The 16,694-nt window shown below is 41.4% G+C and overlaps 1 protein-coding gene across 1 annotated transcript in view; it reads right to left on the bottom strand.

The window, feature by feature from the left end:
• LOC101845703 (rhomboid-related protein 3) overlaps positions 1-16,694 on the bottom strand; it is a gene marked incomplete in the record, with an annotated part of 34,433 nt that continues 17,739 nt past the window's right edge. The window contains 7 exon segments of the mRNA XM_005101524.2: positions 1-1,464; positions 2,292-2,346; positions 3,231-3,331; positions 4,415-4,527; positions 5,302-5,444; positions 6,742-6,855; positions 12,206-12,322. Coding sequence (XP_005101581.2) covers positions 1,226-1,464; positions 2,292-2,346; positions 3,231-3,331; positions 4,415-4,527; positions 5,302-5,444; positions 6,742-6,855; positions 12,206-12,322 — 882 coding nt within the window.

The raw sequence follows: 16,694 nt of genomic DNA on the forward strand, positions 1-16,694 counted from the left end.
CACATTTTCATAAATGTGTTTAGTACACACTTCTTTATTAATCACAAACAGCAGCTTCTGGGTCACAGCATTCACTGTGAGCCCATCTCCAATATAATATATAATACAAGCTGTAGCAAAAAACTATCCCATGATCACAACCATGAGATGAAATACATGACAAATGCAACATTTTCATTAACGTCTTAATTCTTAACCGGTTTCCCAAACCCTGATTTTATTCCACCGGGTGGCCTGGGAGATCCCCTGTAGGCCCTGTCTATTATTAGTCCTAACTGAACACAGACGTCAGCTACATGTGTTCCCACCCATCGCCATCCCTATAGAGTAAATTAATAAGAATCAAGAATATATCTCACTTTCTCTATTTACAAGGAAATATAACGCACCATCTCCCTCCAATAAACTAAGCAGTCTTTGCTTTACCCAACACAAAAAGAAATTATTCTTCAACACATCAATATAGATCTAGTTCTTTTCCGAGACAATATGTGGTTTTTGTTCAACAAATTACGGAAATTCGTCTTTGTTCAATACACCAAAGTCTTTGTCCAATGATCTAGAAAAGTCCTTGTGCAACATACGACAATAACTTTTTTCCTACACACTACAGAGTCTTTGTCCAGTCTACCACAGAGTCCTTGTCCTACAAAGTGCACGTTCTTTATCCAACACTCTACGCAGTCTTAGTCCAATAAACTAGTCCTTGTCAAACACCTCACATGATCTTTTGCCAACATACTAGACAGTGTTAATTCAATGTACTGCAAAGTGCTTGTCTGACACACATCATGATCTTTGTTGATCACACTACTTAGTAACAATCAGTTAACATCAGACTCAAATCTCCTAATGAAATGCAAGAATTAGTCTCTGGTATTTGGCATTTTACCAACCAAGCAGTAATTGTCAGAAATCGGGTCCAGCAAAGTTGATTAACTTCATACTGACTTGTGCGATTCATTGTGGGAGTTGAAGATAAATATTTTTAAAATATTAATATTATTCACACATCACAGCTAGCTCAAAAGGAATTCTCCTCACCCCACCACTGCTCTCCTCCCCCTTCCCAATTTTCACCATCAGTCACTCCTCTGTCAACCTCCTTCCACACTCTCATTTTCACGCACACGCACACGCACACGCGCACACACACACACACACACACACACACACACACACACACACACACACACACGCAAAGAGAGTCCATTGCCTGTCCAGCTCAGTAGTAGAAGATGTTCCAGAAGAGCGCAAAGCCCACACAGCCGGTGTAGATAGCTAGGGCCAGCCAACACATATACTGCTGGTGCAGATGTTGCTGGAAGCTCTTCAACACAGCCAGGCCAACAGTCAGCCCAGCCAGTGCACCGGTCAAGTGAGGCGTGTAGCCCAAAGGGGGCGAACTTTCTCCCTGGGGCTGGGAGTACCTGGTCCAGATGGCGAAGCCGACGTCAGAACTCGCTGTGAAAAGAAAGTCTTATTTGTTTGTCTGTTTGTTTCAGAAAGAGAACCATGTCAACTGAATAACAGATACTTAGTGCAGGGAAAAGGCAAGACAGACCAGCTGATACAAAAGAGGGAAAGAAGAAAAGTTCAACATATACCTGGTCCAGATAGCAAAGCCTATACAGAAGTGGCTCCAATCAGAAACAGTCTTGTTTGTTTGTTTGAAGAGAAGCACATTAACTTAACAACAGCCATTTAAATTGCTTAAGTAAAAAGAAACACATCAACTCTAATTAAGGGAAAGAAAAAAAAAAGAATAGACTAACTGCACAGCAGAAACAACAGGGGGGGAAATAAAGCAGGAATTACCAGTGACACTCTCCAACCACCCATAAATACACAGTCAATGTGGGATTAAGTATATACCAATATTTTTGGTGTTCTCAGAATGTACGCAGGTAAGAGTGCTCTTTGGTAGCTTTTGCAGTGCATAATATACAAAAAAAAGGAACTATCTGAATATTCTTGGTTAACCTTAATAAATTTATAAGGTTACCTATATTCCGTTTAGCAGAGTAAGAGAAGCAGATCAACAACATAACTATCATTTGGTGCAAAGACTCACTACGAGGTCACATCTTGTCTACCAAGACGGGAAATCTATGTCACTGAGCACCAGATTATAATAGTTTGTTCTGTCTGTATCTGTTAATATGGGACAAATTTGTCTCTGAGTACCAAAAATTTAACATTCTGTCTGTATTCTTCAAGATAGAACAATGTTGTAATTGAGTACTAGACATCAGGCCCGCCTAAGTAGGGCGATTCTCTCTCCTACTCACCAATAACAAAAACTGTCGCCAGCTTGAGGATCCCCAGCTCCATGTGAGAATAATTCTGAGGACAATGCAGAAGTCGAAAACAAAATGATAACATACAAGAAAACTAAGAGGAGAAATATCAAGACAATACAAAGGCATATGTGACCCACACAAATTAAAACATAAGCATCAACCATAATTAACTCATTAATTAAATACACCCAGACACATCTGATTCACTAAAACAGCCCATCACCTTTTGGTTCACTAAAAGTACGCACCAGCTCATTCACTAAATGTATCCACCTGCACCTGGGTCACTAAATGTATACGTATCAAAATGTTCACATACACATCAGCAGTGCCTATCAGTCAACACATTTGCAATAAGAGCCCATCAGTTACACATTAACCACTTGTACGAACAACAACTCCGATCACAAAAACAGCCCATCAACAATACATTTACTAAATGTGCACATTCACAACAATTTTACTGAAAAATTCCTCCAAAATCGTGTTCAATAAATGTACCCACCAAAGTGACTATTATCAACATCTTTACTATGAGTTCCCATCAATGATATGTCCGTTAACTACTCACCAGCGGCCAATTCACTTAATGTACCTACCAACTACACATTCAGTAAAAGTAATATACCTATCAACAACATGTTCAGTAAATGAAACCGCCAGCACCAGTTTCACTACATGTATCCACCTCCACCACATTCAGCATAATATGAACCCACCTAGTACAATGCTTTGACTAAATAAACCCACCCACAGCATGTTCACTACATAGCCAAAAACAAATTCACTTTTATGTAACTACCAAAAGTAAGTTCACTAAACGTAACCACCAAAATCAAATTCAATAAATGTAACCACCAAACATAAGTTCGCCAAATACAACCACTAACAACATGTTCATTAAGTTAAAGTAGGCCTACCACCCACCAACAACACATTGGCTAAGTGGGCAGCCAGCAGGGCATAGACCCCTCCTGAGGACCCCACAAGGAAGGCGTCCATGTCAAACACAGAAGTACCAAGAGAACCTGTGGACAAACAGAGACATATGCAAATTGGTGTCTTTGGTGTAATTGTTAGGCTGTTTGCCATTGTATGAGGAAGATATGAATTTTGATTCCTGCAAAAGGATGTAGTTCTGCCTTATCTGTCCGTTAAGTTGAGATATTATATTCCTCTCAGTGGTGTGGGTTGGTAAAAATAAACAGAGCCTGTAATTTAGAAGATGCAAATAAAATAAAATAAGATAAGATAAGATAAGATAAGATAAGATAAGATAAGATAAGATAAGATATTACTTTATTGTAGGAATTATGTAGATGTACATGGCGAATGAGATAAATCTAGGTCAAAAATATGTAGTGATACAAAAACTGAACGACAGAAAAGGTTTAATTCTAGCTGTTCAGGAAAGTCAATGAAATTAATTCTGGCTGATAAGAGTTTAGCACAATAACTTAACAATTGTACAGCAGGTACCACAATGTCTCAGACATAAATGTAAAACAATGATAATCTACAAGTCCAAGCTACACGACTACCAAAAAGCTCATAGATAGAAAGAGACAGAGATTTTTTGTGTGTGTTTTTTTTTTCTCTTCAACAAAAAGAACTCTGACACAACACTGCTGAATAAATGCAGAGAAAAGCAGGAAAGACAGACAGAAACGACAGAACCAAATTAAAGAAGTTGGCCAACCACTCAGAGTGATAAACAAAGGCACTGAGAGACAAAGAGACAAAGTACGAGAAAAGATAAAACGTATCACAATACAGTGAAATTAGGCGCTCGTCAATTTTCGGGCATATGGTCTTAATGTATTAATCTTAAAGCCTATTCATTTGCTTTGTTTTTTAATGAAAAAAATACCCATCTATCTTGAACAGAAATTGAGATATTCACAGTCAAAGGAAGTGGGGTCGCCTGGGGTTAGAGGTAAATTTAGCAAGAAAAAGATTGCCAAATGTCTCAACTTCTATTCAAGAGAGAGGAGTATCTGTTTCATCAAAATCAAGACAAATTAACAAGTTTTAAGAAGATATCAATGACTCCATTAGCCCAAAAATTGATTCCATCGTGTTGCATCACATATGTTGTATTTCCTACAAACCTGCCAAAATCCCAGCCAGGTAGATGAGGGCAATCCTACAGGGTCCGTGCACCATCTCCAAGGGCAAGCCCACTGCCACCTGCACCAACACATTGAACAGAAGGTGCACATAACTGCAACAGACAAGGGTAACTCATGGTCAAAGGCTGATTTCATCAGTCAATGAGGGCAGTAACTGAGTCAGATGAAAATTACAACAACCAATATGGGCAATAATTCATGGTCTGAAGCATACAAAACCAGCAAACAACAGCAGTAGCTTACTGTCAGAGGTGGGAAGAGTGTTTTTTCGCAACTTGATTCAGTCAACTTTAAGAAGTTATGAGATCCTGCGACCGTTATCATTTCTCTACTTTAACCAGTAAAACTACTTTTGTTCCTCACAAAATCAAAGCAAGGAACAGATTCAGAAAATTATTATCTTACCACTTCCGACTTGATTGCAAAGTGCATTGAGTACTTTACTAATGGAAATGCACTATATAATAACTCAATCTTCATCAAAAATGGACTTAACCAAGTTTAGAAAAAAATCACTGTTTTATTATGAGTCAACAAAAGCAGTAACTCTTGGTCACAGGCAGATATACCATTGTCCATAGGGGTCTGAGGTTGATTGTGACATTCAAAAAGGGCAGTAGTAGCTAATGGTCAGAGTTTAGTTAGAGTAAAAAGAACCACATTGATACAATAATGGTCACGAAGTGCTGAGCAAAAGCAAGACAGACGGAAGCAACCAAAGGGAAAGAAAAAAAAAAGGAGCAAAAGTGATACCTTCCAAACACCATAGCTCATAGTCAGAGGCAGACTGCAATAGTCAACAAGGGCAGTAATGTAGTCACTGTACACTTCAAGTCCAGTAATTCCCAACGTGGGCAGTAACTTACCCCGCATGTACCATCATGTAGAAGAAGAAGCGCCAGACTTCGTGCCGTCGATCCGGCCGGTAGATGAAGATGCTGGCTGTGGGGACCGGGCCAGTGAAGGTGATCAGACGGGATTCCACACAATAGTACACAAAGCAGCCCACCTGAGGGATTTGTTTTTGCTTGTTTGAGTAAACAGACATAAATCTGCTCAATAACATTTATACTGTACAAGAAAAAAAGAGGTTTGAGTAAAGAGAAGCACACTGACACAAAACACAAAAACTATCATACAGTGCTGGGAAGAAGCTAAACTGATAGACAGAAACAATAGAGGGGAAAAAACTAGTAGGACATACCAGTGGTGCCTCCAACCACCCATAGATAAAAAAAAAAAAATACATACGTACAGAGAAACATGAAAGGAAAGAAGAGAAATATGACCTTCCAGTAGCATCCTTCAACCACCCGCTTGTTTGAGTAATGAGCAACACATCTATGCCATAACATATCTAGAGCAGGAAAAAGCCAAGAGTCTGAGTCTAAGTAAGGAGAAGTTAGATCTGGGACAAGACAAGCAAGACACTCAGACAGAGTAACAAGAGGCAGAGAAATAAAGTAATCTCAACTAGTGAAGCCTCCCAAGCACCTGCACACATACTGATAGACACCCACTCACACAAGAATACCTCAGAAACATAAACATATAAGGGCACTAACTGAAACACATTAGACACTCTCATAGTCATATAAACACACACACACACACACACACACACACACACACACACACACAAACACACGCACACACACACACCTACACACACACACACATAAACACACACATACACACACATAACACAACACATGCACATAAACACACAAATAATATGAACAAACAAAGGAGCACTATTTACATACATGGGCTGATAGATACATAGGCCCTACAAATTCATACATGTGTAAACAGACAGCGAAACAGTAAACAAGCACACATACAGGCATGTATCCACACACACATGCACTGGATGGAAGGATAGTCCAAAAGACATATTGATGGATAGAAGGATGGCCAGATAGAGAGTGGATCTGTGGATAAAACAGCATGATGGATGGATGGATGGATGGATGGATGGATGGATGGATGGATGGATGGATGGATGGAAGCATGGATGCATGGATGCATGGATGAATGAATAAATGAATGTAGATAACAAAAAAGGAAGAAACATGTCATTGATAAGGATACCTTTAAACTAACAAACAGATGGGTAGGCAGACAGAGACAGACACAGGCAGAGAAACAGGCTGTCAAATAGACAAGACATACAAACAAAAAACAGACAGACATTCAGGCTGACAGACAGATAGACAGACAGGCAGAAGGACATACTGACATGCAGGTCAAGAAACCGATCATAAGGCAGAAAGCTGACACAGACAAACAAGGCAGACTCGAACCTCCAGCAATGTGATGATAGGTATGAACAGTGGTGGCGGGCAGCAGGTGTAGCGGTCAGCGTAAAACTGGCGGTCAACCTGGTCTGGGAGGAACTCTTTAGCCACGCGTCGGACCTTTGACACAAGAGGAGGGTAGGGGATTGGTTTTGTTTGTTTTTTTTAATAAAAGTTTTACGACACTTGCAACACAATAGGGACATGCGAGTGCCGAAAATTAGAGGCGTTACAAGATAGTAACAAGCACACAAAAAGGAGAAATAAGAATGACAGAAGTTCGATAGTAAAGAAAGAACAAACCTCATCAGAGCACCAATCAAACATCCACACATACAGGATTCAGTTTGAGTTAAATACATTGTCACAGTAATGGTAGGCAAAGACAAAAAACATATTGATCTACCAGGGGCGCCCTCGACGTACCTACCGTGGTCCAGAGGTGTCACTTGGAGGGTAGAAGGCAGAAGGGAGGTGGCGTTAAGGCGGGGACAATATTGGTGTTCACAGATAAGATCAGATAAAATAAGATAAGACAAGATCAGATGAGATACTGACTTTCCACATGGAAAAAATTTACAGAGGGCATTGACAAACTTCTGGGTCATAAAATATCCATTCAAAGCTCCGTGCCACGAATTACTCTCTCTCTCTCTCTCTCTCTCTCTCTCTCTCTCTCTCTCTCTCTCTCTCTCTCTCTCTCTCTCTCTCTCTCTCTCTCTCTCTCTCTCTCTTTCTCTCTCTCTCTCTCTCTCTCTCTCACTCGTTCTCTCTTTTCTTCCAATGTGTGTGTGTGTATGTGTGTGCATGTGTGTGTGTGTGTGTGTGTGTGTAAGTGTGCGCGTGTGCGCGTGTGCGTGTGTGAGTGTGCGTGTGTGTGTGCATGTGTGTACGTTCGTGTGCATGTCTGTGTATGTGTGTATGTTGTTTATTGCCTCCTTCTTCATATATTTACACCCCCACCCCCTACCTTGCTACGTGTCAAAAGTTGGGAAACATTAGACCTATCCAGACAAAAAAAGGCCATTTTTGTAATGAAATGAAATATGGGAGAAAACGTGTCTTCTTTTGGTGGAAATTAAGAAGTTCGATTTGCAGTAAGGAAAAACAATTTCCCATATTAAATCTCTTGACCTATTTTTGGACAGACCGTCCTCCTTTTGACTTCTGATAATGTAATGAGACAGGGAAAAGGGGCATGCAAAGCGTCAGTTAACCACTGGTGTCTCAGAATACAGCTGAAACTGTCAAAGACGGCCAACCATAGCCGAAGAGGAAAGTGACCGTCTTAGACAACTGATGGTCTTATGCAGTATCATTGTTACGTAAAAATATTATATATATATACACGCACTACTTACAAAACAATTCAAATAATGGTGATGTGTTTATTTTTTTAAACAGATTGTATACCATTGCATTCTATGGTCATTTTGTGAACTTTCACAGCTGAAATGAAATGAAAAGGTCAAACGGCACCGCGAGCACAAAAGCATGACTCATTTTTCAAAATTCAGAGCGGTACATTGAGTTTTTAACACCTGCTTTAGTATCGTGCATGTTCTCCTTTGGCCTGAATACAGGACTGGTAGCGTCTTCTCGTGGAATTGACAAGAGTCTGAAAGAACACCTGTGGAGTCTGCACCCACTCATTTGTCAAAGAACGCCTCAGCTCTTGGAGATTGAGTAGAGGTCTTCCACGGGACAAACGGCGGCCAAGCTCGTCCCACACATGCTAAATTGGTGCCATGTCTGGAAACAGTGATGGCCAAGGCAGGACATCAATGTTGTTTGCCTGCAGAAAAGCAGTTGTGGCTCGAGCGGTGTGAGGGAAGGCGTTGTCGTGTTGGAATAACAACAGCTCTGTGTGTTGACCAAATAACGGCATGACGTGGTTCTAACCTGCTGGTACGTGTTGGCATTCACAGGCTGGTCGAAGAAGTACAGTGGTGTGCGATAATCGAGGCTGAACGCTCCCTATACCATGACGCTGCCTCCTCCCCATCTATCGACGTCCAGCATGCAACAGTTGGCGTAGGCTCGCCGGGGCGTCTCCAGACCCATCTTCTCCCGTCAGCATGCGAGAGGGCAAATCGACTTTTGTCAACTGTAAATGCTGCCTGGCCTATTGCAAACGTTGTTGGCAGTGCCTCTGTGTCAGGACAGGACCAACGTACGGGCGTCTGGCTGCAAGTCCTGCTTCCCTCAAACGGCGTCGCACGGGCCATTCAGATACTGGTCCACGCCGACCAACCACTTGACGACCTGTTTCCGGTACTGGCAGGAAACAGTCACAAAGGTGACGTTGGCAAATGTAACAGTCTTGCGCTGGTGATGTAACTCGTGGTTGGCCGCTCCGTCGACGATCTGCTGTATATCCAGTAGCTGCATTTTGTTGAGACAACTGGATTTCAGTCGAGTGACTACAGTTCATGCGCCTAGCAACTTGCCGTGCTGCCATTCCGGCTTGGAGCATTCCAATTGCCTTTTCACGTTCTTGCATGGAAAGTCGGGGCATTATTTACGCAGAAAAAATCCGTCGCACAGAGTAAAGAAAGTCAGTTTTTGTTATGGGCGAATATAATCTCTCCCTGACAGCCAAAAAATCTGTCTCGCAGAACAAAGTTTAGGTTTGAGGTCGACACATCGGATTTTTGCATGTTGCACGTGCGCATTGACAGTTTTGAACTGGGACCTTCAAATTTTGTGCGATCGGTAACCTCTGTTGCCCGTGAACTTTTGTCAACCTCAATTGATGTCACTGGATAGATTTTAGTCCAAAATGTGCTCAATCCAAAATGGTGCGTTTTTAATGACCGTCAGTATAATATATATATATATATATATATATAAAAGGGGGAGGGGGGCAGTGGTCGTTTGTACAGGTGGTTATCATATACAGGTGGCAATAGAGCAGGTTCGACTGTACTGACAAAATTATTTGAATAGCTACTAGGATCTCAATGCTTTTACAACAATCATCGACCTTACTGTCTCCATTTCTCTCACATTTCTACCCCACGGTTCTCACAAAACACGAAGACGCAGACAACACATAGTTATGTTATAAGATATCAGTCTTCTTTTTAAGGGGTCTTACGCCCCCATGCAGTTTAGACTAATGAAGTGGCGGGCTTCGACCCTGCCTGTCTGGGCTAATCCCGATAGACAGGGATACAACATCCCATATGAAAGACCGAGACACTCACTAAAAATTCTCCCCACCCGGGAATCGAACCCAGACCTTTAGCGTGAGAAGATGGAGTGCCTAACCGCTACACCACAGAAACCTATATCTTATCTTATCCAGACAAACTTGTTCATTCCGTATACGAAGCACATAGGGCTTGTACCTAGGCCCCCCCCAAAAAAAATCTGGAGGCCTAGGCTTGTACACTCAGCCAATTTAATCCGATAACAACACTTGTGGAGAGAAATCGCCGCCATCTTGGGCTGTTAAATTTAGCCCTAACTTACTGGGGGGGGGGGGGGGGTATTGATTTCTGAAATAGTCCCAAGACCGTCTGCAGTCTCGGTCAACAAGTAAACGAATTCGCCGTGCATACAGGCAACTGGAAATCACTCGGGTTACTGCATACTTTTGTAGTTAGGATTTAATTCTGTGTGAAAATCGGGACTGAAAGAGTGAACGGGAAAATGTCCTTCCATAGTTGAGATAATAATTACCAAGAAAGAGCAGATTTGTTTTAATCAAACAACCTTTACAGTATTATCTCTACATGTTCCGGACTTTTAAGGTGGGATTTACTGCCTTTCCCACATATTATCCTTAGCGCTTCTACATTTTACTAAATGCGAACGTTTAAAGTCCTTAACAAAAATGGTATGTTCAGTGTTAGTTAGCTTACATAATCAGAGTTTGTGATTGTTTATAACTGTGGCCCCAAAGGGGTCAACAGGGTATTTATGGCAATGAAACAGTTTTTACTGCTATGCGCATGTTCCCTTCAACTCTATTGGTAGACTCTTCCAGCCTCACTTTAAGCTTACTTAATCAAAGCTTGTGACTGCTTATGGAGTGGCCCGAGAGGGGTGAGCAAGCTATTTCTGTGGCAGTGAAACCTTTTTGAATATTAGGCATACTGTTCATTGTTGATTATGAACGTCTTTTTACATTTAATTTATGAGGTTTACGTTTATATGTGAATTTGACAGCGACAACGTTTTAAAATTAGAAAGGGAAGCAGTGATTTTTTGATTATATAGACGCTTCGCCCCTGGGTCTTCGGAAGTCACTGGTGATTAACATGTATGATCATGGGCGATATTTGAACCCTGACACCCCCGGGCGGTGCTACTGACTGAAGTGTCTTTAGGCCATTCTCAAAGAAGGGGGGGGGTGGCATTAACATGTTCTTAAGCACAGTGGAATTGTAAATGGGCTGATTCATTAATGCCATGCTCATAATTGTGCCCGAACTGCAACAGGGAACTGCTGCCTTTTCTTTCCTAATCCTTACTGTCGTCATTTTTCCTCTTCTTCTTTTGTTTGTTTGTCACACTCTTGAGGCCCGCTATTTCCAGGGTGCCTTGATAGTCGAAGCAGACTTTGTGCTGTTGAAGCTAGAGAGGTGAGCAGAGTAAGACTGATTCCCTGTAAGGACTTCTCTGTTGATATCTACCCCTTGGCGCTCACATGACCTCGTGCAGTTGCGAGCGCCGTAAAACCTCTACTAAGACTAAACGAACCCTGGCGAGCCCCTGTATCGGCGATTGTGACTAACGACAATTAATGCTGTTGTAAGATCACATTGCGATGTTACATATTTCCTCCTCTAAAGGTTTCTGAACAAGGAGGTGCAGTTGGGTGAAAGGCTCCTGGGGGCACATGGCAAATTCTACAAATATTGAGCCTGTGAAGTGGGTCAAGAGGTAAGTTTTTCTTTAAAAGAACAGAAAAAAAACAGACAAGAAACAGAAAAAGACATTATAAGGGTAGCCGGGTAAGCAATCGGAGAATCCGCAAAGACATTACTTGTTCCCACCTTAGAGAGTTTCTGACCAAGGAGTTACATTTGGATGGTACTAATGCACTTGGAAAAATCTACAAAATAATGAGCCAGTGATGTGGGTGCGACGGCGATGAGGAAGCGATAGGGAAAAATTGGGTGCTCAGAAGGTATAGCTTGGGTGCCATGGAGATAGGGACGTAATGTGAATGAAATGAGGGGGTGACACAACATGAGGCGAAAGCGGTCCTGACGCTACTAATGAAGTGCCTGGGTGTGATGTCATGCGGCAAGGATGTAACGTGAGAGCGATGTGAAGTATCGTGGTGAATGGAATATGTTTAACGCATCTTTCAACATTGTAAGATATTCAGAAGGCCAGACTTTCGTATTTAACGTCCATTTGCGATAGGACCGACAGTGTATCGCGGAAAGGGGGGGGGGCGACTTTATGAGGATGTGTAGTGAGGATGTCAAACGATACAGCGTCATCTACTCACCATTCTCTGGAAGCATGTGAGGTAGGTTGTGTGTCCGAGGTAGAGAGGGGATTGCCACTGGTCCGTCTCACGACTCTCTATTGCCAGTCGGAAGCTGTCGTTCCGACGGTTGCTCATCTGACAAAGAACAGAAGACAAAGGTCTAGGTCACTGGCCACGTGCCACAACAGTAAGCACACAGCACATACAAACACACACATAATCACTGACACACAAAAATATACAGTCACACATTATGCATAAAATGCAACAAGTAAACGTAACAAAACAAACACATTGTAAAAATAAACATATGCACATAAAATACAAGTACGTTCACACATACAAACATACAAAGTCATATTTAAGTAAAGACACACAAAAAGACATGCCGCTATTACAAACATACGAGGGTGGAGCAGAGGGCAAAGAGTAATGGAAGTTTTTCTATCCAACGGCAAAGATACTGACTTTGGCGTCTGCTCTCGAACTAACCATAAGAGATTCACGTGATGTCACTCTTGACCATTTTATGAAGTTAGTAACAAAGCATGGTTTGCGCTCTGGAGGAAATGTTTGTGAAAAATCTGTTTTTTTCATATGGCACAATTTATCGTTGAGTAAGAGTACTTAATGTAGGAACAGACACTGTTTTTCAAGACCCAAGTTCTGGCCACCCAAATTTTTCTGTGAACAACAAAACTGTTGATGTTATCCAGCACCATATCGCACACCCATACCTCTACGCAGGAACTTAGCCACTTGTCTGGACTTTTCACTACCTTAGAACTACATAGTTATATCTGACATTTTTGGCAGTTTTGAGTTACTAAGACTATGAGGCTATAAACCAAATGTTTGTCTGCTTATCAAAATCGTACGAATGGGGGCTCTCGTGGCCTAGAGGTTACGGTGTTCGCCTCTCACCCAAAGGTCCCGGGTTCGAATCCGGGTAGCGACCGAAACAAATTTCTTCTCTAAAATTGTCTCCTTGCCCCTGCTTTCCTGCTCTTTAGCAATGTTCTGTCGTCTGCTTTCGTCTCCGCTTTCGTCTCCACTTTCTGCCCCCACCCCCTCACCTCCTGTGCCCCCTCCTCTGTGCTCCTCACTATTTCTGCAGCCTTTCTACTGCTACTCCTTGGCTCCTTCTCACTGCTGTCTTTCAGCCACACCCCTGATCTTCTGGAAGTAAAGATCTACACCTAGCCCTCTCGGACAAGGGCGAAAAATCTCGGAGGTCCCGTGTGCAAGTTGTGCACGTTAAAGATTCCTTGGTGGTCTAAAATCGATAAATTCAAAATTTCCTACAAACTGGAAAAAAAATTAAGTGTCCCGCGCGCTCATATGACCGTATGCAGTTTGAAGCGCCGTAAAACACTTATAAAAAATCGTTAGAATATTCGGAGTCGTTATCAAGAATAGAATTACATTCGAAAAAGCTTGACATGTGAAACTCAACATTTTTAATGTAAAATTTCTGAAAACATAGTACTGAGGTAGCATTTCCTTTCGGTTGGTGCTAAAAAAAATATTCGTATAGACATCAATGTGTGGAAAAAAGTGTCATTAAATTACTATATGTGGAACATGAAAGAGGGAGGGTGAAATGAGCCACAGAATTGCTCAACAATTTTGAACGCTTAAGCCCAAGGGACAAACAGACATTGTTTTGGGAGACGAAAAGTGGATTCCCTCTTTTGGAATTTCATCAAAACGGGTTGAATTTCATGAGGATAGACGAAACATTAAGGAGACGGGCCGTGCTTTTTGGGTCCAGAATTTCAAAGCACAAAGAGGCTTTTATTGTCTTTTTCAGTTACAGTTGTCCCCTTGCAGTTGATATCATGCCGCATAATAGGCCTACTACAACAACTCCTTCTTACTACGTGGATAAGGCAATTCCGTTGATGAGCCGAGACCAGAGATCGGATTCTCTTTAAACGCAATGCTCCTCTGCGACAATGCAGTTCCCCACAAAGAAAGGGCCACAGCTTTGTGCATAGTCTACAATCCTGACTAAGCTCCCAGTGACTTTTAATTATTTCTTATTCTGAAAGAAAAGCTTGCTGGACGAAAGTTTGAACGTAGTCAGGACCTGTTTTCAGTGTAGGCGCGTTTATGCCCCCAATGCCCCCACTTTGATCATTGAGGAGACGCATTTCCGGCCCTGCCTGTCAGCGCCAACCCGGGATGAGAGGGATACAACATCCTGGCAGAAAGACCAAGACAATCGATAAAAATCCTCCCCACTCGGGAATCGAACTTGTATCTCCTGCATGCAAAAACGAAGCGCCGAACCGCTACACCACAGGCACACGTATTCAGGACCTAGCAACTGCTGTCACTTCAGAGCTGCAAAGCATACTAAAAGCTGACCACCGCTGCGCCTTCCAAAAGTGACAGTAGAGGGAACATACAATGTTGAGGGGAACATTTCAAGGGATTGAACATTTCAGGTCCATAGTATTAGATGTTTTTAAAATCCTTCATGACTTCCATTACTTTTCAATCCATTCTCATACATCTATGGAAGTGGTAAAATTCTTTACAGCTTTTGTCTACATCACCTCGTGCCACAGAGTGTAAGTTGCATAGAACAATAAGCCTTATGAGTCGTGTTACCACAATTTAAGCGGGTACTGTGTGGATGAAAAAAGTATCAACAACATCAAAAAATGCTGGTGAAACAGTTATTGCAGGTTCAGAAAAGGACTTTCAATTGCTTTTTTTTTGGGGGGGGGGGGTCAATAATATATGACACTTGCTACACAAATAGTTCATATAAGTGCTGAAGATTAGGCGCGTTACTAAACAGAAGCATACAAATGAAAGGAGAGAGATAAGGAAAATAATTGTTTGATAAAGAAGAAGGAGCAAACCACACCAGAGCAACCGGCAATTATCCGCTTTCATTTGCTTCTTGATACAGTTGTGACAGAAAGTGAACGTAGAAGACCCGCTTTTAAATGTAAAGAACACCTGGCAATATATTTCAAATGGATTAAATCCTATTTTCATAATGTCACGAGCAAAGACGATAATAACGAAAAAAAATCAACAGTTTAATTATCTAAGCTACATATTAGAGCTGGGCGAAGAATCAATTCCGGAACCGATTCCCATGATTAATGCGACGGAGGAAAGGTTCCGACTCCTTTTTACATAAACCAACTGTTACCAGTAACTTTAATCATTTAAAAAAAAATTCTTCCCTCTTTTTTAGAATTTTTTTTTTTAAAATTTGATTCCTTGTAGTGTTCCGAAATAAAGGTCATCCTAAATCCTGAAGATGTTCGGAGCCATCCAGGTAACCACCAGAAGAAATCACATTATTAGAAAATAAGTAATTGGGTTCCGAGTCGATTCCTACGATTCCTAGCTTTCAATAATCGGGAACCTAGCCGCCCAGCACGACAGCATATAATTACATCTGGTGCCAAATGTTCGACAGAAACAAAAACGAAATGTTGCAAATGCTAAAGACGGTTTCAATAAAAATGAGCTCAATCCTAAAAAAATAAAAGCATCTGAATGACAAATAATGATACAAATTTTAAAAGGCTTATTTTAAAGTTTTAGTAGAAGTATTACGGCGCTCGCAATTGCATAAGGTCATATGAGCGCCAGAAGATTAGAGCTGTTACAAAAGAGTAACAAACATTTTTTTTAGATGAAGGGGAGATAAGGACGATAGATGTTTGATAGGAAAGAAGAAGCAAACCACACCAGAGCACCCGCCAACCACCCACTTTTCAAAGGCTATAAGTGGACCACCCTTCTATTGGGCTGTGAATGCTGGCCAAGTACCAAAGATAGTGAAAATACAATAGACGAGACAGAAATGTCGTTTCTACAAAGACTGGAAAATTTCATGAAGGGAAAGAGAATCAACAGACGTAGTGCTGAAAGACGTCCACTGGGGCTGTTCACTAATATAAACAATTAGGACGCGACAAATGCAGTTTGTATTACACTTGATTCAACATAAAGACTTTATAACATCAAGGATAAGCCAAGGGCAACTTACTAAGAGTACTTAGAGCACAGATTGTATAACAGGGACAGATCGGGATAACATTGAATGGGTTTTTTTGTTGTTGTTGTTGTTGTTTGTTTGGTCTGGTTAGGGGTTGTTTTTTTTAGAGCATCCTTGCAAAGAATTTAAATGCATGGTAAACCATGATCGCTGATGTCTGCTCCATATCTGGCACTTCACGAAGATATTATACCAACATATTATACTGCATCAACACAAACTTTAAACAAGAAAATGCACGCACGCACGCACGCGCGCACGCACGCGCACACATACATGTTATGCAAACATGTGCACAAGTGCAAACACTTATTGCACACAGAAACAAACACAAAATACTTCACATGCACGTGTACATATTGTACATGCGGACACAGGCACAGACTATGCATTTGTACATGCACACATATATCATAAACATGTACTGTAAAAGCAAACAAACCCACATGCAAATGCAGTAACAAACGCATATAT

This window comes from Aplysia californica, unplaced genomic scaffold (genome assembly GCF_000002075.1).
Source record: "Aplysia californica isolate F4 #8 unplaced genomic scaffold, AplCal3.0 scaffold00287, whole genome shotgun sequence".
In the NCBI taxonomy this organism is placed as follows: domain Eukaryota; kingdom Metazoa; phylum Mollusca; class Gastropoda; order Aplysiida; family Aplysiidae; genus Aplysia; species Aplysia californica.